The 27,671-nt window shown below is 44.2% G+C and overlaps 1 protein-coding gene across 2 annotated transcripts in view; it reads left to right on the plus strand.

Annotated features, from left to right (window-relative positions):
* Positions 1 to 27,671, plus strand: part of LOC142001490 (alpha-1,2-mannosyltransferase ALG9) — a 57,059-nt gene that overhangs the window by 18,013 nt on the left and 11,375 nt on the right. For both annotated transcript variants that reach the window (XM_074976760.1, XM_074976759.1), the window contains exons 9-14: positions 6,223 to 6,345; positions 8,828 to 8,982; positions 11,184 to 11,313; positions 12,539 to 12,686; positions 14,899 to 15,028; positions 27,366 to 27,496. In XM_074976760.1, the coding sequence (XP_074832861.1) occupies positions 6,223 to 6,345; positions 8,828 to 8,982; positions 11,184 to 11,313; positions 12,539 to 12,686; positions 14,899 to 15,028; positions 27,366 to 27,496 (817 nt within the window). The remainder of the gene's footprint in view (positions 1 to 6,222; positions 6,346 to 8,827; positions 8,983 to 11,183; positions 11,314 to 12,538; positions 12,687 to 14,898; positions 15,029 to 27,365; positions 27,497 to 27,671) is intronic.

Raw genomic sequence — 27,671 nt, forward strand, 5'->3', positions numbered from 1 at the left:
TCTTGTGTTCCTAATTTGGGTGCTTCTGGCTCTAAAGAGACAACATGCTATTAGAAAGGGAGGGAGGGCTTTTTGCAAGGGAGTTTAAAATTAGCTCAAATGAGGGATCGTTAAAAGAGATCCTGTTTGCAGAGCTGCTGATAAATAATCAGGGTAGAGGAGTCTGTGGGGTCTCTGAGGAAGCAGTGGGATCCATGTTGACCTTGTTACATGGATCCCAGTTCACATCTGATACTATCTGGGACAGCCTGCAGCAGCGAATCACTTCTAATGCCATCTCTGCCCCTGACAACTTCTGACAGGTCTCAGGAATGTCACTTGGATAGTGGGACAGCACGGTGATTAGTCTCCTATGGTACAGCAGGGCAAGTGTTGCCCTTGTCAGGGTCCTTGGTCTCCACAGCAATGATCTGAAATGTACTGCAGCAACTCCTTTGTAATGGAAACTTTTGACTTTTTCTGGTGGGGTTGGGTTTGGCACGGGCTCATTCCGACCTTGCTACGCTGGTGTGTGAGCTATTTCCAGTGTCGTCTGGGAGCCAATCCATTCTGAAGCGTTTGTGCACAGCGACGCTCTCTAACGTCTTCCTATGACTCGGAGAGGCTCGGTGAAATGTCTGCTAAATGCTATGTAGCCAGGAGGGTGTAATGATATCTCTTTTGAAGCTTTATAATGTTTATTTGGAAGGAAAAGTCACACCACCCAGGGAGATGAAAAGGCCAGGCACGTTCTGTCGGCTTTGGAACATTTTCCTAGCTTTCGTGGAAGGAGGATAAAATCTACTGGGAGCTGATGAAGCAGCAGGGGGCAACATCTTTAGCGCCAGGATTAAAGGGTTGTTCCAGGCCCATTACCCCTGCATTCCCTCTGCTGCTATCCTTGGAGTCTGTCGTGAAGTGGGTCAGGACATGAGGCTGTAAAATTAGTGTAGATGTTTGGTCTCAGACTGGTTCCAGAGCTTGGGCCTAAGCCTAATATTGTTGCTGCAGTTGTATACCCCCATCCTGAGCCAGCATCAGCTGACGCAGGCCAGCTACAGGTCGTTAACTGCAGCGGAGGCGTACCCGGTACGAGGAGGTCGAGGTTCAGTTCTCTCAGACCTTGGTGTCCTCCCAGCTTATGTGACGATGAGATGCACCCTTTAGAGTGCAGTACCTCAGGGAGAAGCTGTTACACTCTGGGCAGGTATGGATGACGGGGAACATGGACATCCCCATTCTCTTTGCTTTAACCTGACTCCTGTTCTACTTGGGTTCTGATGCCGCATCTATAAATATGGCATCTGGACACGGTGGTGTATCTTCCTGTACAAGCTGGGATCGAGCAGGCAAGATGACCATTTTTTTCCCCCTTGTATAGGTTTTTTTTAAAAAAAAAACCTCTGATAGAGGCATGCAATGTCATCAGTATTTCCACCATCAGTTATCAGATTCCTGTGTCCATGGGGACAGTGGCTTACATGCAGATATCACTGATGACTGTTCATGAGACTCTAAAAAGATGAGCAGTTGGAGAGGATCATTGGAACTATTAGTTGAGCAGTGAAAGGGTAACTTGTTGTTCTCTTTGTGACTGGCGCAGCGGATTTCTCTGCTTCACTGTCCTATATTTGTGATGAGCTTTGGTTGTAAATTGGAATGCTTGGGATGCATTGTGGTCAAGTTCAGCCCTGAATGAATTGAGGTCATTGGAATTGCATCTGCTTGTTCAGCACCCAGCACGGTGGAGTTGTGGTCCATGACTAGGGCTTCTCTGTGCTACTGGAGTACGAATAGTAATAAGAAGAACATTTTATCTGGCTGGTTGAATTTAAAGGTTGTAGCGGCCGCTGAAGTGGAAGGCAAGGCTGAAGTTTTCTGACTCTGGGATGCTCAGTAACCACTCTTGTGAGTTCTCCTTATATGTAATCTGCTATATGTGTGGGCCCCACTATAGATACTGCATGGTTCTCTTTCCATCACTTGCAGCAGCTTCTCTCTCTTGATCTGATACTGCTTGACTGGATGTGGAGCAGTGAGTCCACATGATGTGCATTGTTTAGTCTTCTGTTTCTGCCTGAATGGCCCGGGAGATCCCTTCTAGTTCTTGGTTTTATGAAAGTGACAGGGGGAAGCTTATTCCCACTGTTCTGTGGAAGGACAGTCCCGCATCCTCAAAGAATACTAGCAGAAGCAAGATTTCTCTTTGTGGTGTTATTTTCATTGCTGTTGTGTCTCGAGTCACCCTGAGCCTTTGTGAATGAAAAATATAAAGGCATTCTGAACTGGGAGGCACAGAGAGTGAATGTCTCTGAATGCGTGAGTCACGACAGTGACCATGCTTTACGCTTGTGTTTTCTACATAAAACCTTGCGTCAGTGGATAACTCAACTAGCCTGCGTGACGAGTTATTCTTGCTCGATTTGGCGTTCTTTTCTGAGCCACGGCAGTAATTGTGTCCTTGGACAAGGAGAAGAAGCTCCAGCTCTTTAAGAGGCAGGTCAGTCACACTGCAGAAAACTTAAAAGGAAAGGGCCCCTGCATCAAAGCACTGCTCCAGGCCGTTCACCCTCTGTGTTGTCTTGGGACTGTCTCATAAGGTGGCTAGGCTTTTCTCAGGGGAGTCTAGGCCTAACTTTCATGTGACCCTGGTTTTCCCCAAGATCTTGTGACTGTCAGCTAAAGCAAGTCTGGATGAGAAGGGAAAAGTAGGATGTAATAGGCAGGTCCTCCCCTACCTTGGTATGGGAAGAGACCTGGATAGGAGAGGGCATGTGTCCATTGGAAATAGCAACAAATGGCTGTTAGGGTTTTCTCAGGTGATGGCTCGGGGAAAGTTGTGAACTGCCTGAACCCCTGTGACTTAGAGGGAGAAATTGTGAACCCTGAATCTGAGAGATAACATTGCCCTGATTTTGGTAGACGGCCTGTGGGCATCTAAAAGGTGTTTCATAGAGTTATGAAGGGAGAGTCTAGGAGAGGGACGAGTGGAATGTTGGCCACTGATATGCCAGGACACTGGAAAGGAGCACAGTCCTCTTGCAGAGAAGACGTGTGTTTAGAGAAGGACTTTCCTCTCACGCTGCTCACCCATCCTCCGATGCTTCATCCAGCACCAAAGTAGTGGCCCTGTATTTGAATGTCACAACTCCTTTGTCCTCAGCATTGTGACTGTAGTATAGAATCCAGTAGCAGCAGGGCTAGGAAGAAACGGAACCCTTGTTTACATGCAGAGTTCTCCCACAGGGAGTCCACTCTTGTTACATTAAGTATTTCTTCTTCCCACATTTTCTGAATTTGGGTATCTCCTGGTGGCGGCCCCCCCTCCCCGCCCCATGTGCAATCTGAGCATTTCCCTTTAAAACTCCCTCTCACAAAGTGAAATCATTTCAATTAATATTTAATATCTCGGTCCTATATATCACTTTTCATCAATAGATTACAAACAAGGTAGGGTATTGTCACCATTTTACAGCTGGGAAAACTGAGGCACGCTTCCATGCGTTAGCTGAGTGTTAACTAACAGGCTTCAGCTAGAAGTAGAAGTAGGAGAGAAGTAATACAGCTCATGAGTTTTTTTTTTTTCTTTTTCTGCTGAGATTGGAAACTCTTTCTTGAGATAGGGATTGGCCGTTTTGTTCTGTGTCCATAAAGCATCTCACATAGTAAGATCCCGGTCTTATGACTAGGGCTCTTTGAGCCATGGTAACAAAAAGAATCTTGTTTAAATTGAACTCCCTTCCATGTTACAGGCTTTTCTTTTATATACACACCTTTCAAATGCCTTAACTTCCAAGGGGGACTCTTTAGTCTCAAACTTATCTCCATTCTTCATTCATTTGGTGTATTATTCAAAACTAGAAGACTTGCCTGGCGTTGCTTGGGTCTTTCAGGGCTGTGGGGTGTGGAGAGTGTAGGAGTCAGGGCAGGGTTTGGGGATGAAAGGTGCTCTGAGTAGGAGGATGGCACTGTTGGGGGGGGTGTAGGAGTCAGGGTTGGGGGTGAGGAGGGGCTCAAGGCAGGGGGCGGGGATGTTTATGAGGGTTCAGGAATCAGGGTTGGGGATTGAGGGGGGCTCAGGGTAGCAGGTGGAGGCAGGAGTTTGGGAGGTCTTGGGGGGCTCAGAGCAGGGTGTGGGAGCAGCCAGTTGCTTCTCTCTGGTGGGGCGGGAGCCATGCTGGTTGTTCATTGGTTGCTCCCTAGGCCTGGCCTAGGGTGGCAGGGGCCATGTTGCTGGCCAGCAGCTGCTGCCTGGAGCTAGGGTGCTTGCTGCCCTCCCCTCCTTCCCCCCAAGATCGTTTTGTGCTGGCTGCCCACCTGTGGTCATTTGTTCATATGTCCCCGCTGCCATGCCCTTTCCTTTCTGTTTGATGAGAAACAAATCATGTTCCACACACATCCCATTGTCCTGGCACACCCCAGCCACGACCTTGCTTTTAGCTACGATAAGAAGCTGCATACCAAATTTGGTAGTCCTATCTCTTGTCATTTAGGAGGAGTTCTTGAACAAACGGGCTCATGGATGGATGAACACAGACAGAGTCATTCCCTCATGTTGTAGTTTATAGGCATCAGAAATAAAGACTCATCAAACGGGCCATGAAAGGGTTACTTGTGCTAAAGGAAGGAATACCATAGCTGTTGCCAATTTGCTGCATGGATAATTTGTGTGTGTGTTCATCCTTTTGGGTGTTTGTCACACATTGTATACCATGTTTGGGCTTTGGCAGGCTGAGAATTCTCACTTGAGACTTTGAAGGAGATGACAGAGGTAGGTGGAAGCTAGAGGAGAATTTCTGAAAACCTCTCAAATTAAAACGAAAACCCACAAAATGTTAATTGCATTTTGCTTCCAGTGCTACTTTGCTAATGGATGTAGGTTACCCAAATAAACCTGAATAGCTTGGGGTTTGCCTTGGTTATCCCTGCTCCTTATTTCTGACATTACAAGTTCAGCTTCTAATCATATTTAGTTGTACAAGCTGCAGAGGTGTCTGCTTTTCAGTTGTCTGATTAATTTCAACACAGACCCCTTTTAAGTGGCTCTGATTGCAGGAAATTGCCACGCCATGTGACATATGTCACAACAGCGCAATGATTAAAGCCCCCGCGTGTCATTTACTGACTGATTGCACTAATCATACCAAGAAAGTGGTAAACGAGCAGAGAGGAACTGGCATTCCCCACTGTTCAGGATTTTAAGCATCCTGAATTAAGAGTACAAACGAACGACAGTCAGACTGGAATTTCTGTCAGTTTGCATCCTTTGAAGCTTGCAGCCAACTGTGTGTCATGTCAGTAAGAGGGGTAGAATTGCTGATGTTTTCGGAGCAAATGTTTTTGTGTACTATTCTTAAAGTTAAACTTTAGAGACTGATAATGTATGTAACTAGCAGGTAGATGAGCTTTACAGCAGGTGTCCTGAGTGGGCCTTTTGCCTTTGTCTTTGTTTGTTTGTTTGAAGTTCATTTTATAGCTGTGTGAGCCTGTGAGAAAGCAGAGTAGCATCCAGAGCTGCCGTACTGCCTTTCACGTGAGACGCTTCTCCGCTGAGTGGGTGCTGGTTTAGAGGAGAAGAATTTCTTGCCTTTGTCAGTTTGCTTGCAACTACACTGCATCACATGGGCTTCCAGAATGGAATGGTGGCTGTCTGGCATCATGGCAGCTGCATGGTGCTTTTGCATTTTGACACACATCCATTCTGTTAGGGCTGATCGAGTGTACCATAGATTCACGAACAGCAGGCAGTGGGTGTAACTTTGAGGAATAACCATTAATAAGGCGAAGCAAAGAGAGAACATGTTTATGTGCCTTTGGTTAAAAATAAATAATCCCCACAGGAGAAACAATGAAGTTACTTGCATAAAGACAGTGATGTAATACTTAGCACTCGCTATTGGCTAATCCTCCTGCCATCATTATCCCTCTTTCATAGCTGGGGGGAAGAAAGGTGGAAGTGACTCAGAAAGTCATGCAGTAAATCAGTGGCAAATCCAGGATTAGAACCCAGGAACTGCACAAATCGGCTCCATGCTTATTCCTCGAGGCCATGCTATTTCTTTTACTGTTATATACTTATCCCATTCTTTGGTTTTGGCTACACATGGAATAGAGAGAATCGGTGTCTGAAGCTGCTGCTCACTAAAATAATCATGGTCTGGCAGAGAGAGAATGGGGCTGTTGTAACATCCAGCCCTTTTAGACTCTCATACTAATTATCTTTCGCTTCTCTCCCCACTGTAGGTACCGAGTCCTGGTCCTTCTATTTTATTAATGGTTTCTTGAACTTCAACGTGGCATTTGCCTTGGCCCTGCTTGCTCTCCCGTTGACCTCTCTCATGGAATGTCTGCTACAGAAATTTCATGGTGAGTGCTGTGGTCTTTCAGAGCTGAGCTCTCAACAGCCCATTGTCTCCTGGATCCTTGAAAATTAGAACAGAGCTTATTTGCTTTGTAGTCAGCTTTTCTTTCTTGGAAGTAAAATCAGGGTCAGGGAACTCTTCACACAAACACAGTGTGGCGCCTATTTACTCTAAAATGGGTGCAGTGTGGAGACCCAGGCGGCAAATTACACCTGAGCTCACAATAGCATCAGGCAAGCCACGGGAACACTGTCGTGACTCTTTAAGGATGATCCTTTCATTCCTTACGCCTCTCTCTCCTCTGAGGAACATTGTGCTGTCAAGGTTGAAGTATGCTGAGTAAGTATGACAAATTGTACAGCACATGTTCTTCAGCCACAGAGACAAATGCTATAGGAATAACCCTGACAGAAATGTAAAAAAAAATACTCGTCGTTACCTTCTCCATCTTATCTGCTATTAGAAATGTAAGCTCTCAGTTCTCTGCACTTTTCTACTGTTGTTTTCAGTATAACTGCCAGGACATTTCAGAAGAGACCTCTGGGAGAACAGGTTTTGGATTTTTTTGTTTTGGTTTTTTTTCTAGTTTGCATTTTTCAGGTAATTATTTTTTCATATACCCGTCTGTCTCCTATGAACCTCCCATTTCTCCTAATGCTGTCCTTATGGAGCATGATCTTGCAAAAAGCTGAACAATTGTATGAATTGTTGAAGGCACTTGCGCCTTGCGGGATTGAGCCCAGGTAGGACAGATTTCTGAAAAACTGCTGCCTGAATTAGGAAGTTTCTTGTATTGTAATGTACCATTACACAGCTGTGCTATTGAAATAATAGGTTTTCTCCTTGATTCACGTTTACCTTCGTGAGGTAATAAATGAGGTTCAAATTTTCAGTTCTATTACTTTTCTCTGCTCTCGGGACTGATAGGAATATCCATAAATCTTTATAGTAGCCCAAAACGTGGCATGTCAAGTGTTGCTACTGCTACAGAATTATACAATTAAACCCTATTTTTGGTAGATTTTTAGATTCACAGATATTAAGGCCAGAAGGAACAATTATGATAGTCTAGTGTGCCCTCCTGACTTTCAGAGTGATCACTTAGTCCTTGATAAATCACACTTGGAAAAAAATCCACAGGGTAACCATCTCAGTTAGAATCTGGAGAATGAGGAGTCCTGTGGCCTCTTTAAATTTAACAGATGTACTTGGGCATAAGCTTTCATAGTCAGAAGCCCACTTGGTCCCATTTTTGCCCGTGAAGGTTATGCAGAAATAAATCTGTTAGTCTTTAAGCTACCACAGGTCTCCTTGCTGTGCGTACTTCGAAAAAACTCAACACTATCCATGTCATACAGTGTTCCTCTTAAATCAAAAGATGTCAATTTAACACATGCAGTGTGGCAAGGTTTTTCTTCAAAATTACCAGAGTGGCAGGAGAATGGGAAATGAAAAAGCCCACTGGTTACATCTTCAAACCTGGCTGCTGCTGACACATTTTTCCCTATTGACACTTTTCATAAGGATGGACACATGGTAAACTTCACGGGCAGGTAGCACCATCATGATCAGTGTCTCTTGTTATGATTCTGATGATTTTTGGAATTTCATTAAGAAATGGTGTTATTACACAGTATATCATCCTGAAAGTGTACACTAGAGGGTGCTGCTTGTGTCTGTTCCTTGAATGTAGCTGACATACTGTCAGACACCAGTAAAAGCTCAGTTGGAGATTCCGTAAATGCAGGTTTCCTGCTGCTCATGAAAGACTTTTGTACCTAATAGCAGGAGCCATTCTTCAGGGTGCTTTGTTCTTACTGTCTGTAAAATGCCTCTATGCTTGTTTGTTTAATACTGCAGCTTTTGGAAGGTTATGAGGAGAGGATTTAAAGTTGCATTGAACAACCTCAGTCAGACTAAAACTCGGGGTAATTAGTGTTATGTTTGAATGAATTATTTCCTGCCTTGCACAGAAGGTACTTGAGAGATCTTGCGTGTACTGTTATTTTTCAAAGCAACAAGGGTTTTGCAAATACCAGTACCCAAGCAACCACTTCAGTTAGGAATATAAGCTTGATCGGAATGTATCTCTGATCCCTGGATGTGCTAGTGCACTGCAAAGCAATTCTCAGGAATTTTTGATTTCTGGCTCAGAAGCTTCAGGTTATAATGGATTTTTGTCTCATCCTCCTCAGATTAATTATAGGCTCATTTCAGATTCTGTTTCCCTTTCGTTTGGCCTTTGGTCTCCCTGGATTCTGTGACAGAAAAGCACTAAGCAGGCTTTTGCTCCTGACTGACTTCTTGCTCTTTTGGCTGTGACATGGAGACTGGAAGTGCTGCTTTGGTTTGGGATTGAACAAATAAATATTCCATGGGTGGAGGGGGAGGAGGAGAGTGAGACCTTGGGAAAGCCCTCCTTGGTATTGATGTATTAATTTTTCTAGTCGCCTGAGCCCTGATTTATTGATTCATGCTTCTTTCAGTCCAGAATCTGGGCCGCCCATATTGGCTTACGCTAGCTCCTATGTACATCTGGATCATGATTTTCTTCAGTCAACCCCACAAAGAGGAGCGGTTTCTGTTTCCCATATATCCTCTCATCTGTCTCTGTGGAGCTGTGGCTCTCTCGGCCCTTCAGGTGGGTTTCAATGGGAAGTGCTGTGTTTTATAACCTGGTACCTAAAGGGGATTTAATTGCCCGTTTACTTCTGTATCATTGCTCTTGAAAGCTTAATAACATCTGCAGAACATCTGCTGCTGCAATGTAATTTGCATAGTTCTGCAGTGCCTGTAGTGCAACTCTGAGAGCATGATGTACAGTCAGCTGTTTCTGATTGTTAGCTAGAGGGATTTGAGGTTTCAGAATGTGGCACATTGAGTGATCATAAGACCTTGGGACTGAAAATACACAACATAGTTCTAAAGTTAAAATGTGCATGCATTTGCTGTATTTCACAAAGCAGCTAGTTAAACGTAATCCCCCAGTTCTGGTTGACTGAGAACGTCTGTAGCATCATTCAGTCCCCATAAAGCAGTGATGTAGGTGCAAAACTGTTGAGATTTCCTTCCCCAAATGACATAAAGGCCTGACTAGAATGTGCTAATGATGTAAAAACCTTCGATTAGCCTGAACACCAGGCCAAGGATGTTGAGAGCTGCTAGCAAATATTAATATGCCTGACACTTCCTGGGTGTTCTGCTGCATTACCACTGCAACATTACAACTGCTCCTTGTTAAAAATTGCGTCACACGGTGGGAGAACAACGCTGGCCTAATGCAGAGCAGTCAGTGGCCAATGCGTTCTAAAATAGTCATCATTTGATGCGAACCTAGATAAACAGCGAATGTGATCACACTGTGAAGCCGTGAAATTTGATCTTTTCAGCTGGGCTATTCAGTTGTCCCCTTTGAAATCCACAGTTTTCACCATTATCTTATTTAAAAGGAAAGTAGTTTTGTGTAGGTGTTAGGAAATAGCTATTTTTAAAGAGCTACAATAAAAGTATTTAATTAATGTAGATTAAAACACTTTGTAGAGTAAAATGTTCCAGATCAATAGAAGCCTCCACAGAGCTGAAATTATTCATGGAAAATACACCTCAGTGGACTCACTAGTCTCTATAGTGGGCTGGTCAAGTTGCTCCCCTTGTCTCTGCCATTCCTTCCCATCCTCAGACATAATATCTCTTGCTGTTCTCGTCCCAGGAACTGCCACTCCCAGCACTGTCAACAGTCATGAAACCAGGTCTGCAGCACCTTCTGCTATTGCACTGCTGGCCTCTGACTTAGCCCTGCCAGTGCCCAACAATTCTGACCTGCAGCACTTCCTGCTATTACAATTCTTCCCACCCTCAGTCTCTGCTAACGTGTAATTCTTGAGCTACCTGCTCCCGCGATTAGGCCCTGTAATACTAGCAGGGTTGTAGCCCTCGCTGAGAATTGCTGCATGCAGTAGGAAGGCCCCTGAGAAGGCCGTGGTTTGGAACACCTGCCAAATATGGCTGCAGGGTACTCTGGTGCGTATCTCTGTTTTGCATATTTTAACACCACTTGATTTACTTCCAGTACGTAGGAACAGTCTGAGAATTTAAACTGCTTCCTTGCTAACCATATAAGCTTGATAGAGAAACAACACTCCTCCATCTGCTATGAGGCAAAAGCAAGTAGTGCAAGAGGAATCAAGACCATTTTAGGATGGAAGTGAATAATTCCTCCTGAAGGAGTGAAAGGGGAGGGACAGAGCCTGCGTATATTACAAACTGTTTCTTTTGGGCCTGTCCAAGAGACCTGTTAGGTCCACTCTATAAGATCAGAAAAGCCTGTGGAGGGATTTAAAATGTTATATATAAAATATAATGTAAAATAATCAGGCAGGGCTATATTTAAGCACTGCTGTATATGCATTGGTCTGGTACATTGTTGAATCTTATTTCAGGCTATGGCTTGATGTTCAGTCAGGTGCCCGAGTATTGTGTATTGGCAACTTGGAAATGTCACTTCCTTTAAAGAGGAAGCCAGTCTAGATGGAGAAAAGAAACCCAGGGCCTGGGAAGGGACAGGGTCTGCACTACTCTGGGAGAAGGCCTGGTGAGAGACACCCACAGAGAGCAGGAGCAGAAACCTCCTCTGGGACAGATTTTGAGCAGGTGCTGGGCAGGAGGCAGTTTCAAAGAATTAAAGTTGACATTGTCCCTTTAACTTAACCACATACTGTGTTTAATTTGGAACCCCCTGCTCTCCCTGTTGCAGCTGGCTCTCTCCCCAGGGGCATTGGGCTGGATCTGTGTTCATCTATATCATAGGTTTAATGACGTTAATACTTTTTCCACCCCCTTCAGAAATGTTACCACTTCGCATTCCAGCGTTACCGCCTGGAACATTACACAGTGTCCTCCAACTGGCTGGCTCTGGGGACGGTTTTTGTCTTTGGACTCTTGTCACTCTCACGCTCAATGGCTTTGTTCAAAGGTTGGTGTTTTACAACAGTCCTGTTCTTGAACTTGGACAACTGCAAGACAGTCCAGTAAAGCCTTCACTTTGAGGCAAACTCTTATGCACAGAACAAGTCCTAAAACTTTAATCCCACAAAGTCATTCTTTAACCATGCATTATAGTAACAGAAGTACCACAATCCTCAACCTCGGGGGATGAGCTGCACCAATATAAGGCACCTTTATTCCATTGAAACTGTTTTCTCACTAGGGCTTATATGGATATAATTATACCAGAAAAAAATCACACCCTAATCAACTTAGTTAGACCAGTATCATGTCTGTATGTAGATCTGTCCTTATACATGGACATATCCCTACACATGTGGTGAGGGGCCATATCAGGAGAACACTTCAGCGTGTAAAGCTTGTAGTTGGGTGTGTGATTTAAGCAAGTGCTTAAAGTGAGTGTGTATATGTGTTTTCTGGAAATGGGGCCTCTAATAGTTCAATTAACTTAAGTGGAACTTCTCATTTGATTAATTTAAAGCCCAGGAGTTTTTATTTTCAGGATTGAAGCCATATACAGTAGTGACAGGAGATTTGGGATGAAAGTGCCATGTTATAACAAGGTATTGAAATGGGATTTGGATGCTAACTACATTTTGGTGTAGATTATCATCATTACTGGTTAAGAAGGCTCTGTAAGCACATGAGATTTTGTATGCGTATTTATCTGTAGTGTTCTTTTTATATTTATTTTACGACACGGCCCATACTTTGCTCATGTAATATTTCTATTTACAGTCATCCAGCAGTGACTTTGTATTATTAAGCCAAGGTTAGCAAACCTTGGCTTGTGATCGATAGGAACTTTAGCAAAGCCCTTGTGGAATTTTCATTTTATGTTCTTAGCTACGCTAAGCTCCTCGGACACTGGAAACGTGTGGCACGGGGAAAGGCCTAACACAAAATCCAAGTGTTATTGAACAACAAGGACAGGAATGTTCATGATTTTGGCAACATTTTGTGGAAAGTGTGGCTGAAGTTGAAGCGTGCCTTGCTTTAATATTGCAAGTGAGATGGTATTGGTCTTAGCGGAGCATGATGCCATGAGGATGGGCGCTTTCTAGATGTTGGAGTTGGGTAGCCAGGCATGTTCTCCAAACTCATTTTGGTAGGCTGCTTAAATATAGAGGAGTGAAGCTGTGAAAATACCACCTGCCTTTTCACTCTTTGTTCATAACCTTCCTCGTCTTTAGGCTACCATGGACCACTGGACCTGTATCCAGAATTTCATAGGATTGCCACTGATCCAACTATTCACACCGTGCCAGAGGGGAGGCCAGTTCATGTCTGTGTGGGGAAGGAGTGGTACCGATTTCCGAGCAGCTTCCTTCTGCCAGATAAGTGAGTTGCTCATCATAAAGACCTGATTCAGCAAGATGCTTACGCAGGTACCCGGCTTGAAGCTTGAGCCACCTAAGGCAACTCGTGTGTCTGAAGTTAGGTCCCTGGCTGAACTGGGATCAAAGTGAGAGCAAGATGTGAGATGATGGCAATCATTTCAGAAACAAAGCTTGCCGTTCTGTGGGACATTACTTGACAGGCAGAGTGAGGTGCCCTACCCAACTGATGGCTCCTTTCCCTAGGTCTTTTAGCCCCTTCTGTGAAAATTCTCCATCTTGGTTTGTTTGTCCATGTCTGGTTGTCTGTTTCGGGACTAGGCTTTTGGTGACTCGCTTGTTTTGCTCAGGGTTCCCTAGAAACGTAAGAACTCACGTTCCAGACTGCATTTCTTTAAACTTTATGGAGACCCACTGGCAACATTAATGCTGAAATAACATCTCAAGGCTACAAGGTACATATACAATCTCTGTTATGGAGAGCTTCAAAGGTAGTTAACTGCATAAGTTCAGGCAACAGGGAGTACCATAAAACCATTAGTTTTAATAATAGGCTTCTCAGGGTGCAGTTTGTAGGATAGTTTGACAAGAATTAATCTCACAAGCTGTCCAGAATTCCAAGCCCTCAGACCTGTGTCACATGTACCAGTGATGTTGGAAGGAGCAACTCAGCTGTTTGCTTTTCAGACTATTTAAAATGTATTAATTCTTTGAGCCATGTGCATGGCTGGTAACAATTCACATTCTTACAGGTGTCTTGTTTAAGTCATTTTTGTCATGCTGAAGCAATATACTTTCACTTAATGTGATTCACACCCATTCTGTTTCGAAGCCTGACACTGAATTGTTTTACTTCATAAAGTGTTATTCCAGCCCCCAGGCATGCATGGGTTTGTTGTGGTAGGGTTGCTCATGAGCAATGGACAATTCTTGCTCTTTTAAGAGATGAACCCTTTGCTTTGGAAAAATCTTTGGACTCCTGCAGAGGGAGGAAAGGATTTTTCCGGTTACGATGGACCTCTAAGAAGTGGGCGGGATTACGTATGGTACTAAAGAGGAGATCAGGAGGAACAGTTGGCTTTCTGCATCTGTTTTAGGGGTATATCTTTAAAAGAGCATGAGGAGCTCGCACTCCTTGTATTGCTTTAGGAATGTATCCCAAGAAATCCCAATTCCTCTTGCTAAATAATTTGAGCTCTGAACTTTAGGTGGAAAGGTGTTTTTGTTTTGTTTTTAAACAACAAACCACACACCCTCCCATGCCCCAAAAATGCATCTCTCTCCTACAGCCTTTAGTTCTGCAAGATAGTACTGTTTATTCACAAAGATGATGTTCATGTGCAAACACCTCGCTGCTTTGCCAGGCCCCCGGAGAACAGCTGGTGATTCCCAGTGAAGCAGTTGCAGTGGATAAATATTGGGATTAGTCCTTGAAGACCTGAAATACAAGCTGTTGGGGCACAAGTAGCTGCAGAGTCCTGCATTCCATGAAACCGCTCGAGTGTTTATTCATGAGTGCTCTGAACAAAGCTGTTCCCTTAACCTGCTGAAGTGCCTTGCTCCTGGCTGGCTTGGAATCTGGACTAGCTGATGTGGCCAAAAATATTTGACTTGGAAATATTAAACAAAGTTCAAAAGTTAAATGCAGATGGAAAAGGCCTAATGCCAATTTCAGTCTGTTGTTTCTGAATGTAGTTTAGCTCCCTGACACGAAGTCTCCAGGACTACTTAAGTGGTCACAGCAATCAAAATACATTGCTCTGAGAGGGCTTTCTGATCCGTATTCACCCTGTGTTGTAACTGTTTTTATCATTAAGGAAGCTTGCCATGACTTACAGGGAAAAGAGGGCTGAATTTACAACATGGGTGGGTTTCTATTCCTGTTTTTGTGATGTGTATCTTTTACAAGCTACAGTAATATAAGAGAGTTCCTCTTGTGTTTCCACTGATGGTTTGATAGGATCCGCTTGTTTAAGTTTTATGAGGGGATTTTGTAAGTGAAGTTTACAAAAGTGAGAGTATATTCCCATTGACTTCTGTGATTCTTTCAGCAAGTGTTTAAATCCTTCTGTGAACAGAGTCATATTGCCTAGGTATAACTGAATTTGAGATGAGGGGGGCAGGCTCTGTGCATGCATCTGACCCTTTGCTGCTTTTCTAGCAGGACGGAAGCCTGGAAAGCCTCTAGTTATGCTTTTTCTCTCTGTTTCCTGCAGTTGGCAGCTTCAGTTCATCCCATCAGAGTTCAGGGGCCAGTTACCAAAGCCATATGCCAAGGGACCACTGGCTACACGAAGCATTCCTGCAGCTATGAATGACCAAAACAGGGAAGAGCCATCCAGATACGTAAGGGCTACATACTAGTCTTTTTTTCATAATCATCATCGTCACTAGTAGTATTAATAGTACTGTTGTGTCATCACCCCAGGGATCTTCATCATGGACCAGGATCCCATTGTGCTGGGGCTATATAAACCCACAACAAAAAACTGTAGTGGTATTTGGGTGTGTCCCAAAGCAAAATGTTTGTTTAGATGTCTGAATTCGACTTGTAAGTTGTCTCCATTAAGTTTTCATTTCATGTGATTATTTAAAAAAACAAACACAAAAAAAAGTTCCCACAAGTTACCATTTGTGATAAATTGTACCATTGGAATCTTTGATTCCAGAAAGTTCAGGAGAATCAAGTACTTTCACATTCTTCCCTCCCACCACACGCGCCAATGAAAAGTATTTGTCACGGAGCAGTGGGTGGCATTTTCTTTTGTGCTTTGGGACCTGTTAAAACCAAATAAATAAAGTTGGCCAAGATGTTTGCAACAGAAGAAATAGAATATTCCAGAACAAACAATTCACCTCAAACAATTGGGTCCCTTATGCTACTGATTTAAAAAGGAATCAGTCAGATAACCTGCATCAGTATGGTGTATTTGTTCCCTTCCCAGTTTATCTCATGTTACTTTAAAAAAAACACCACTTGCCAGCTGTTGTAGAATTTTTTAGAAGATCAAGTCAAAGTACAGAAGCAATTTGCTGAGGACCAGGCCTTGTCCCTGTTTTGTTCCTCTCAAAGGTTCTGTGGAAGCACAGCTTCTAGTGTTTAAGTGACACAGATACAGGTACTAGCTCTCTCTCTCTCTTAGGGCTCTTTAGTATTTGAGCAATAATCTCCATGTTTTACTTACAGTTATGTTTTGCTTCAGGCTGGAGATTTTAGCTGGCAAGCGGCTGACTGCAGTGACCGTATATCGTGGTACAGTAATCAGGCTGCTCATCTGAACTTTTTACCTCTGTTTAGTTGAAATGTTGTCTCGAAAGGAGTGCCAAGCTAAATGGTTGTTTAAATTCCTTTTTTCTGAGATCAGTATAGTTCCAAGCAGAGATAAATACCTTGAGTGCTATCTCACCTGATCATTACAAGTGGGAATGCCTGGAGTATTGCATTATGCATGTTTGCCCAGCTTTTCCGCCCCTCATTACTGGTACAGTATAGCGGAGTGCCTCATGACTGTTACTGTATTTGTCTTCCTCACAACCCCACTGTGAGGTAGGAAAATGCTATTTGTCTTATTTTATAAATGGGGAACTGAGGCACACAGAGGGTTAGATGACTTATCCAAAGTCTGTGCTCGAGTCCAGAACTGAATTGGGGTCCCAAGGGACTGCTCTAGTCATGGGGCCGTCCTTCCTCTTGTCAGAAGGGCTGGTTCAGGTGAACTGCCAAGAAGCACATGGTGCCTTTCCTCCTCCGTTCTCAGCACTTTGAAGTTTGCCCTCTGTGCAGTCCCTGACTAAGGTGGGAAGTACTCAGAGTAGCCAGTCAGATGTAACTCCATGGCTCTGTTAAAGTCAATGCACACGTGCTCGTTTGCAGCAGCTTAGAATCTTGGCTCATTGTGTCAGTACGACATAGTCTACAGATTTTTCCTCGAGAGTAGGGTTGAATGTGATATGGTAAAATGAGAGGAGATTTTGTAGGTAACAAAACAAGAATCAACCTGCAGGATTCAGGCTCTGTTATTTCAAGATCTGTTACATGTTATTGGAAATGGGAAGGAGGCGGATTCCCACCTGAGAGGAGCTGTCTACTGCAACGCATTTAATTTACAAAATCTTTAACTCTGGCATATTTTTAGCACAGACAGCTGGCTGGTGCACAGCCTGTGACTAATGAAACAAAACACATTTTTGTTTCGTGGTTGTCTCTTAATGTCACCCTACAATTTTGTTATTTCTGATTCAAGGAGGAAGGACTAGGATGTGTTTATTCAATGCAGCCACTTTGAGAAATACAGAAATTAGCTACTTGATGTAAATTTTAAGTGGGGCTTTAAAACTAACCTTTGATTCTAGCTGCTAATGATATCAGGAGAATCGGAATGCCTCTAGAACTAAATGAGCTGCTAGCAGTTGTAGCGTGTCCAGCTTCCAAAGAGAGACAGACAGATGGACAGGCAGCGTGCATTGGAAAGAGCAGCCAGAATTGTACAGGGCATGTAAATCTAAGAAACATGTTAATAAATTGCATGTTAATAAATTGCAAGAGAGACATCATACCTCATGAAGAGCTTATACAAGCCATGAACAAGGCAAGGAACTTGGTGCATTTGGAGAAATTCCAGTGGAAGTTACTGTTGCTGAATTGCATGTAAATCACAAGTCACGTTTGTTATATTGGCTGGGAGAAGAGGGATTTAACCAACTTGTTTTTCAAAAGATGCAGGCATTGAGGGTCTGATTCTGCTTTCTTTACTTTTGTTGAGGAGCACTTACTCATGCAGGTTGTCTTGTTAGCTCGAATGAATTTGTCTCTGAACTGTGTTAAGGTTTAAATGTACCATCTGTTTCAAAGAGGTGTTGATAGGTACCATAGACAGGGCCTAAAAGCTGAACTTTCATTTGAAGTTGCTGATTTTGGAGAAGACTTCTTTATGTTTTGTATTTACTATCCCCTGCGCCTGGCCATCTTCTTGTAGAGGATCAAGGAACCCAAAGCTAAGATGACCTCATGTTAGACCTGTTGACATGAGCTGTTTGTATAGCATGTCTCTGGTTTCTGCAGGACATTTCTATTCAGCTCTATTCATGGTAAGAGCAAGCAAGCTCCTGTGTTGTGCTGTGTCATCAGACCAGCATCCACTCAGTTCCATCCATTAGCCATTAAGGGCAGTGCAGCTGGAGCATTATTACAAAGTGCTGTGATGTCTTCCACCTCTTTACCATTTTTTATCTCCTGCTGCTATTCAGGAAGTAGTCAAACTCAGTTCTTTTGCATCACTTTACAGAAGAGCCGTACCCGATTTAAAAAAAAAAACCCCGCCCCCACAAAAAGGAAAAAAAAACCCCCTTTTTGGTGGGCTTGGGGTGGGAGGTTTTACATTGAAAATTGCCCCAGTCTATATCCATTGAGAGCGTAATTCTTCTCAGTGGAAGGGGCCTGATTAAAGCCTATGCACTATTTAAGTTTTGCTTAAGCCCCAAAATAGGATGCATTGGTCCTGTGATGTCTAACTGAACCCCTATCTTCAGCTTAATCCTGTCAGAATTAATGAAAATCTGCTTGGAACTGTAGAGGAGAAATTTATGACATGGCAGAGCACTCTTGTGCAGTGGATGCTTCAGGGCTGTTGCGGGAGCATCCGGGAACAGAAGGGTGTGTTAGAACTTGGTGTCTTCTGATTGTTTTATGCCGTACTTCGTTTCTCTCAGAGTGACTCTGTGTAGCTTTAGAAACAAAATGCCGAACCCGCAGACATCTCTGTGGGCCTAGAATTTTCTTCTCTGACCAGGCAAGAATTTGATTGTTTTCTTTTGAGCTGAGTTTCTTGCAGTGAGATTTCAGTTGGTGTACAAGGGCAATGTCACTGAACCATCTGGTGTCCCCTTACATTGGTTTCAGCATAAATTTCTCGCAAACACCAGGGCTTCTCCAGAACAGTGACTCTAAAAGTTGCAAGAAAGTTTGCAAGAGACACTTGTGACTCGGCACAGTGTGGAAGGCCCAGAAAGGGACCAGCTCAGGGACGGAAACCTAAAAAGAAACCGAGCTTTGGAGGGAAACATTTACCAGCTATCCACTGCTTCTAACAAAATTTATTCATTTAATTAATTCATGGGCAGCTCCTGTTGTAAACACATCATAGCACATCTTGCTTGGCTTGGATTGCACGAATGAAAAAAAATCTATTTACAGTTCCGTGTTCATCACTCCCGTTGTGGCTGATGGCATTTTCTCCTTTCCTGAAACAGCTGATGATTCTTATGTCATTTTTTCCTTTTGTGTTTCCCTGAGCTGGCAGTACTCTGGCACTCTGTTAGTTTGGTTCGTTATTGAACAGTGATAGCTCAGATTGTGGTCAGTTTCCTTTAATTGGAAGAGATAAATTGTCACTGAAGGGTTGTCACCTGGTGGCACCCTAAATACCACACACAGACTTCCCTTTACCATGGCAGGCCCTGAGATTTGAAAGAGGCCAGAGCCACCAGAATTTTGTGACTATTGCCCCTTACCCATTAGGGTCCCTACTCAGTAAGGTACATCCTTTAAAAACACAAGTCCCGTTAACCTCACTGAGCCCCTCGAGGCTGCTGCTGATCTCCATCTCTTCCTTTCCTTCTCCAGCTCTTTCCAATAGATTCATCCACCCCGACCTCTACTTGAGAGAGAGGCCTCCTTCCACTGACTCATTAATCTTTCCCTTCCAGCTGCCCCCTGCACCCCACCTTGGTGTCTCAGACAAGTTGCTGCAATAAGCCCCTCTCAGGATCTGGATCCTCAGGGGCCCATCATCCCATGAGTACCTGTGCTTCAGGAATCCTGCTGTGGACTCCTCCACGTGTGCTGTGGGACAGAGATGAGGTTACTGTGTGGAACTGAGGCAGAGCTGTTCGAGAAGAACAGGGAGCTGGATCTTAGGCCATCAACTGGGAAGTATTTTTCCTCAGTGGCTAGTAATAGGAGTGTGGTTCCGGGACCTGGTGTCTTTCTGTGCGGGATAATGAATCAGAACAATTGTGGTTTAGATGTTGCATTTTGTAAAGATTTTTATCAAGCTGTACAGAAAGATAAACACAGTAGGAGTTTGACCCAGCACAAGAAGTCCCTCCATAGTGTATTGTTTACATTTTGGTGGCAGGTGCCCTTATGTGTGTTGGAGGAAGGGAGCCAGAGAGGTGGTTTGAATTCTCCTCCTGTTCATCTAGCTGTGGGATTTTGTGTGCAGCCTAAAATATTGAGGCGGGGATGGGGGTGGGATTCAGGAGCAATCAGCTGCTGTTTTCAATTGCTCGTCAATTTCATTGTTCTGTGCAGAGCTGATCTTGCCCAGATTAGATGGAGCGATATTGCAGCCCTTTAAATATTTTTATCCCATCAGGGGCATGTATTGATGATGGCAGTCAATCACAATGGAACTGCTGCTCTTATTGTTTCAAAGTTCACGTTTTTTCCTGAATGCCTTTCTTGCCTCTCTTTCCCCTTTCCCTCCTGCTTCAGCACGGTAGAAGTGCCCAGGTCTTGAGAGTGAATACCATGCACTGCAAATTTTTAATTGAGCAGAATAGCATTCTGCCTCCAATTTTACTCAGCTGGAGGAAGACTCTGGGAATTTACATATTTCAGTATAAACTATATTTAAGGTCTCTTCTGCTTCCTCAATCAAAACAGCCAAACTTCTGATTTTATGTCCATCGCATCATATCAAGAATCTGAGCACTTTACACATTTTAATTAATGAAATAACAGTCCTGTGAGAGAGAGTTGGGAATTGCGAACTCCTTTTGGGAAAATGGGGAGGTTGAGTGACAATGCCAAAGATCACAAAGCCAAGGGCAGAACCCAGGAGTCAGGATTCTGAGTCCTCTGTTTTCAACACTAGGAATGGAATTTTCAAAAGATCCATTTTCAAAAGTGATGTGAGCAATTGCAAGCCTAAGTCCCACTGATTTGCATTGACATTCAGGCCCCTGAATCACTTTTGAGATTGACACTTAAATTTTTGATCCCGTTAGCCATTTTATAAAATTGTAGTCTAGATCAACCTCCCTCTTAGCTGCAAAGGGAATTCATCAGTCCTTATTACTAGTCCCTCAAATGAACTGCATGACCATCCTCCCTTTATGTATAGTCTTCTGGATAGTGTAACTAATCACTGTACTAACTCCTGTAGTGCATCTTTCCTAAGTTTGGGTTATTTATTAAATACACTTTGTCATGGTGCTCAAAAATTGTCATGGTTGACAGCTCATGTTTGCATTGGCCAACCTTTCCCTGCCTGTAGTCCCCAAAGTGTGCCTCCAGGAAATGCCACGAGAGGGAATAGCAGCCTGGATAAGCGAGAGCAGTGCAATGATCAGCACAGCCTGTCCAAAGCAGGGAGTGGTCTTTCCAGCTGGAAGGGGATCTTTACATAACCAAGGCCTCCTGAGGACACTGCCTGCAGTTCATTTACTGGGAGGTCACAAATGTAAAACAGTTTAGTTGTCTTGCTTCCTTTTATACAATTTCATCATTCAGCTGACTGTTGCCGCAATTTTCTGTAAGTGAAAAGCAGCTGCTTGCTTCATCAGTTGTTCATTAAAGCACGAATGCAACAATACTGTGTCCGTGTGACCCTGGAAGTGCAGGGTCATGTCCACTCCAGGCAATGTGGAGATGAGGGTCAGCAAAAAGGCAGAATAGTATTATTAAGGTATTAACTCCATCAGCTTGTAGTGCTGTCATGCGAGAGATACTTACTATTTTCTATGAATCCAGTTTAGCTCCAGCCAAATGTGCCAGCGGATTAGCATAAATGTCATGCTGTTTGCAAGAGTGACCAGATCACCGTGTATGCATGAGACTGATTGGGCTGCCACGTCTCTGTGCATAAAGCCATATATGTTGCGAATGTGACAATAACGCACATGCTATTGGAGGCTAGACTGGACAGTGTGAAATAGAAAGGTTACTCTGACATTCTGTGCTCATAAAGAACCCCTGCAAGTGGAAGTATAAAAAAAAATAATGAGCCAGGGTCCCAGAATCATGAGATTCTTAAAAATGTGATTTCAAAAAATAGTAAATGTTGGATTGTTTTTGTACACTTGACACATTTTGAGTCTTTAGAGTAAATGAAGGTTATTTCCAAGCTTCTCTTCACAACTGTGAGACCTAGAAACATCTTTTTAAGTGCAGGCTGAGTGTCTCTCAATTACATGACTCGAGCACGTGGGGCTTGATTATCATACTAGATACTGCAGGTCTCACGGTAAAGTCAGCTAGAGCTGAAGGTGCTCTGGGCTGTTTGCTGTGACTCTACCAAGACAAGGCCCAGAGGTATGGGTGAGAAATGCTGGTGCCGCTGGGAGTGGCCCAGGGAATTATCGCTTTAATGTACTTATTTAAAGGGACATTTCAGACAGCTGCTATCTACAGGGTTCCTGGGCTGGAGAGAAGATCTGGGTTCCCCTCAGACCCCATTAGTTAGTGGCCTGGACAGGGAGGCATCCCAGGGCAGGGGTAGGAATTGAATTATAGTGATCCACGTGTGGCTGGAAAGGCCCTGAGAGGGCAAAGGCATTGCCTTCATGGAAGGAGCCCTGGGGCGCTGTTCTGTTCTGGAACGGGGACAAACCGAATGGCAGCAGATGACACAGACGCTCATGGACTTGCAACCCTGGAGGATGTCACTTTGTTTTACCAGACTATATGTGACTTGGCTGGAGGGCTGTGTCACCAAAGGGCCACCACAAACAGAAGAAGTGCAGGCACACACACTCGGGGCGGGGCTTGCAAGAAGTGAGTGCACCCCATTACACTCCTTTAATTGCCGGACACAGTAGGCTCTGAGCGCACCTCAGTCTCAAATGGATTATATCCACATGTGAGGTAGAGAGGTGCTGTCCCCATTTTACAAAGGGGAAACTGAGGTGTAGAGCAAGTTAATGACTTATCCAGGGTCACACAGTGTGTCTGTCTAAGCTGGGAAATGAATTTTGGTCTCTGGAGTCTGAGTCTGAGTCACTACATTCTCCTCCCCTGGTTCCATCTCCCTTGACTATTCCTTGGCTACTTTAACTTCCCTGGGCCTTTCTGCAAATGATACAGTTGCCAGGAAACCTCATTCTGGCCACTTCAGAGCCATCCTGCTCCAGCCCAATTACCCCACAGTGGTTTCTGAGGTAGCTCACCTTTGCCAGTCCAGCAGCGCTCACCTGGCTACCTACAATGAATATTTCCAGTTGTTGGGCACACTAGTCAATCTGAGCTTGTCAGAAGAGAGAGACCTGAAGGGTTGGTCCCTGTAGTTTCAGTTCAGAGTTCCATCCTTGCCTGTTTTAACATTTACTGAAGGGGGCCTCAGTGAATTGTGAGGTTTGGTGTTTAACAGCTGCTCCCAGAGAAGTTAAGGAAGGGGGTTCATTCAGATACATTCTGACAGAATCCCTCTCCTGTCACCCCCTGAGAACAGGCTGTTTTTAGCTTGGCTACAGCTGCTGTCGCCCTTAGTTTCTCTCTCTCTCTCTCTCATTGCCTTTCCCCCATTTACTTGTTTCGTTATGACAGCACTACTAATCTGAAACCTTGTGCTAGGGTATTACAGCATTGAGGCATGTCCTCAGGGTGGCGGACTGAGGCGCTATTGAGGCAGTATAAGCGTTATAAAGCATCTTACAGGCCAACGTGAAGTCATGCGGCATATCTCCCAGTGATCTAGAAATTCTAGTTCAGGACAAATTGTTCTGGTGGCAAACCATTGTACAGGCTCTGAAATGCTCAGAGAGTCAGTGCATCCAGGCGTTACAGGAAAAGTGTAGGATCCAAAAAGAATGTACAACAAACACAGTTGGCATTTTTTTTTTTTATGTGACATCTGTAATCAGCTCTGCCAGTTAAGGATTGGTTTAGTTGCTCATCAATGGTGTCCATCGATCAATGCCTCAATCCACACTAATCTGAAAAGACAAGGTATGTCTGAGGTGCAGTTTTAGACTCTGAGCGATCACGTTGCTTGACCTAGGGCAAGTACTGTGTGTGCCCATAGACACATGGGCTTTCCTTACACCGTGGTTTAACATTAAAATCATTGTTCGCTTCTGGCTTGTTTTTGGTTGAGTGAGTTTGTGGGAGAGACTCTTGTTTTTTGAAATTAAGTGTCATAATGTAGTAAGAAAAGCCAAAAAAGATTATGAGGAACAGCTAGCCAAAAATTCAAAAAACGATAGTAAAATGTTTTTTAAATACATTAGAAGCAGGAAGCCCGCTAAAAAAGCAGTGGGCCCCTTGGACGATAAAGATATAAAAGGAGCGATCAAGGAAGACAGTGCCATTGCGGAGCGATTAAATGATTTCTTTGCTTCAGTCTTCACGGCTGAGGATGTTACAGAGGTTCCTAAATCTGAGCCAGCCTTTTTAGGTGACAAATCTGAGGAACTCTCCCAGATTGAAGTGACGTTAGAGGAGGTTTTGGAGTTAATTGATAAGCTGAATAGTAACAAGTCTCCAGGACCAGACGGTATTCACCCAAGGGTTCTGAAAGAACTCAGATGTGAAATTGCGGAGTTATTAACAGTGGTGTGTAACCTATCCTTTAAATCCACTTTGGTACCAAATGACTGGAAGACGGCCAATATAACGCCAATATTTAAAAAAGGCTCTAGAGGAGACCCTGGCAATTATAGACCGATAAGTTTAACATCAGTACCAGGCAAATTAGTAGAAACACTAGTAAAGAATAAAATTGCAAGGCACGTAGAAGAGCACGAATTGTTGGGCAAAAGTCAGCATGGTTTCTGCAGAGGGAAGTCGTGTCTAACTAATCTATTAGAATTCTTTGAAAGGGTTAATAAACATGCGGACAAGGGGCACCCAGTGGACATGATATACCTAGATTTCCAGAAAGCCTTTGACATGGTCCCACACCAAAGGCTTTTATGTAAATTAGGTGGTCATGGGATAGGAGGAAAGATCCTTTCATGGATCGGGAATTGGTTAAAAGACAGAAAACAAAGGGTGGGAATAAATGGTAAATTTTCACAATGGAGGAGGGTAACTAGTGGTGTTCCCCAGGGGTCAGTCCTGGGACCGATCCTGTTCAACTGTTCATCAATGATCTAGAAAATGAGGTAAGCAGTAAGGTGGCAAAGTTTGCAGATGACACCAAGTTGTTCAGGACAGTCAAAACCAAAAGGGATTGTGAAGAACTACAAAAAGATCTCAGCAAACTGAGTGATTGGGCAGCAAAATGGCAAATGAAATTTAATGTGGGTAAGTGTAAGGTAATGCATGTTGGAAAAAATAACCCAAATTACATGTACTACATGATGGGGTCAAATTTAGCTACGACAGATCAGGAAAGGGATCTTGGAGTTATAGTGGATAGTTCTCTGAAGACATCCACGCAGTGTGCAGCGGCAGTTAGTAAGGCAAATAGGATGTTACGAATTATTAAAAAAGGTATCGATAATAAGACAAAAGATATCATACTTCCCCTATATAAAACTATGGTACGCCCACATCTTGAGTACTGCGTGCAGATGTGGTCTCCTCACCTCAAAAAAGATATATTGGCATTAGAAAAGGTTCAGAAAAGGGCGACTAAGATGATTAGGGGCTTGGAAAGGGTCCCATATGGGGAGAGGCTAGAGAGACTGGGACTTTTCAGTTTGGAAAAGAGGCGATTGAGGGGCGATATGATAGAGGTATATAAAATCATGAATGGTGTGGAGAAAGTGAATATAGAAAAATTATTTACCTTTTCCCATAATACAAGAACTAGGGGACACCAAATGAAATTGATGGGTAGTAGGTTCAAAACTAATAAAAGGAAATTTTTCTTCACACGGCGCACAGTCAACCTGTGGAACTCCTTGCCCGAGGAGGCTGTGAAGGCCTGGACTCTATTAGGGTTTAAAAAAGAGCTTGATAAATTTTTGCAGGTTAGGTCCATAAACGGCTATTAGCCAGGGATAAAGTATGGTGCCCTAGCCTTCAGAACAAGGGCAGGAGATGGATGGCAGGAGATAAATCACTTGATCATTGTCTTCTGTTCTCCTTCTCTGGAGTACCTGGCATTGGCCACCGTCGGCAGATGGGATGCTGGGCTGGATGGACCTTTGGTCTGACCCAGTATGGCCATTCTTATGTTCTTATGAGAGCAGGCACGTGATTTTTCCCCCCCCCAAGATGAAGATGAGTTGTCATATGTTTGGAACTGTGGTGCGTCTTGTGGTCACGTACAAACTGATCCATAGCTCATTGAAGTCAATGGGGGACTCTCCATTGGCTTCGTTGAAGCAAGGCTCTGTTGCATTAACTTAGAGTGTAAGTTCTTCAGTGCAGGAACTGTGTTGTCCTGAATATTTGCATAGTGCCGAGCACAAAGGGATGCTGACTTAAGTCTTTGGGCACAACTGCAGTACAAACAATAAAAGAGAATGGTAAGTGTTGAGTTGGTGCACTTGCCAGATTCCACACTTATTGTTTCTCTGTTCTGCCATGTAACAGTTCTGTCTGGATGCACGAACGTGAGCTACATTTCTGATTGCTCCGTGCACTTGCTTGAGCTGCATTGCTGAATGCTTGCTTCACACTGGGTTATGGGGAGCTGAGGGAGGTACAGTAAACTCTTCCATATCCAGCAGCCTTGGTTACCGGATATTAAAATATTATAGCTAATAGAGAGGATCCCTTCACTGCTGGGGGTTGCACTACAGCAGTGATCCCATCCTCAACACTCTCAGCAGCCTGACCCACGGAGTGCTGCCTCCACCTATGCAGCCTGCTCCGCGCTCCCCACTGGGGCTCAGCAGCTCCCAGTAGCTCAGGCTCTGGTCCATGCTGCCTTCCCCTGCTCTGGCCATCCGTCCTGCTGCACTCCCCACCAGTGTTAAATTGCTCTCAGTGGCTCAGGCCCCAGCCGGTGCTGCCACGCATAGGGGCTGGCTTTCCATGCTCTGGCCACCTGTCTTGCCACTCTCTTGCAGTGGCTCAGGCCATAGGCTGTGCTGCTGGGGGGCTGGCAAGCACAGGGAAGGGCTCTCCCCTTCCCAGTCCTCTGCCCACTCGCGGCAGTTGCCGAGCAGCCCTGGAGCCTCAGCAGCCCAGGCCCAGGGAGGGATGAGGAGCTGCTGACGCAGCAGCTTCCTCTCGGCTCCTCACCTGTGTCCCAGGGCCAGTCCCTGCTTAAGAAGGGGAGGTGGCATTGATGGCTGAGGCAGGACGGGATCCCTTTGCCACCTGCCAGCAGCACAGCTCCCCAGAAGAAGACACCTAGGTGCTCGTGTTGCATCAGGTGGCAGTTATTGTTAATGCTGGTTAGTTGAGAGGACCAGTTAATTGAATACCAGTTAAAACAGAGTTTACTGTCTTCAGTTCCTTATTCATTCTCCTCAAAATTGCTCAAACAGGTATGTATTCTTCGCTCTAGAGAAGCGGCCCCTACCAGCAGTGGCAGCAATAATTTGTAAAATATAATAATTTTTACCTTTCTGCGAGAACCTTCCATTTCAGTAGATGCAAAACACTTGACCAAGTTCTCCATGTTTGAAAGAGCATTTAATCCACCACTGAAATGCAGCCAGCTCTGGGCTGAAGTTTGGTCATGGTTCAACAGTGCACAAGAGTGTTCACACACAGTGGTTTAGAATAGGAAGTGAAGAATGCACCTCACGACATAAAACAAGGTTTCCTTTCTCCCTGCAGATTGACATTTCCAAATGCCATTACCTGGTGGATTTAGATAGAGGAACCGAAACACCAAGGGAGCCGAGATACTCCTCCAACAAAGAAGAATGGATCAGCATTGCCTATAAACCATTCCTGGATACTTCCAGGTAAGTGGTATCAAAAGTTTGGAAAGGAAGAACAAACTCAGGCAGGTTCATGAACTAACTGTGTTTGCATTTCTGCATATGAAAGAAGCGAGCCGGATATTGGAAGGAGAAATACAATGGTAGCAGTTGCCTTGCAATGATCCTCGTGCGAAAGGTCCCTTTCTGGGCCCAGGAC

This window comes from Carettochelys insculpta, chromosome 25, assembly GCF_033958435.1.
Source record: "Carettochelys insculpta isolate YL-2023 chromosome 25, ASM3395843v1, whole genome shotgun sequence".
In the NCBI taxonomy this organism is placed as follows: Eukaryota; Metazoa; Chordata; order Testudines; family Carettochelyidae; genus Carettochelys; species Carettochelys insculpta.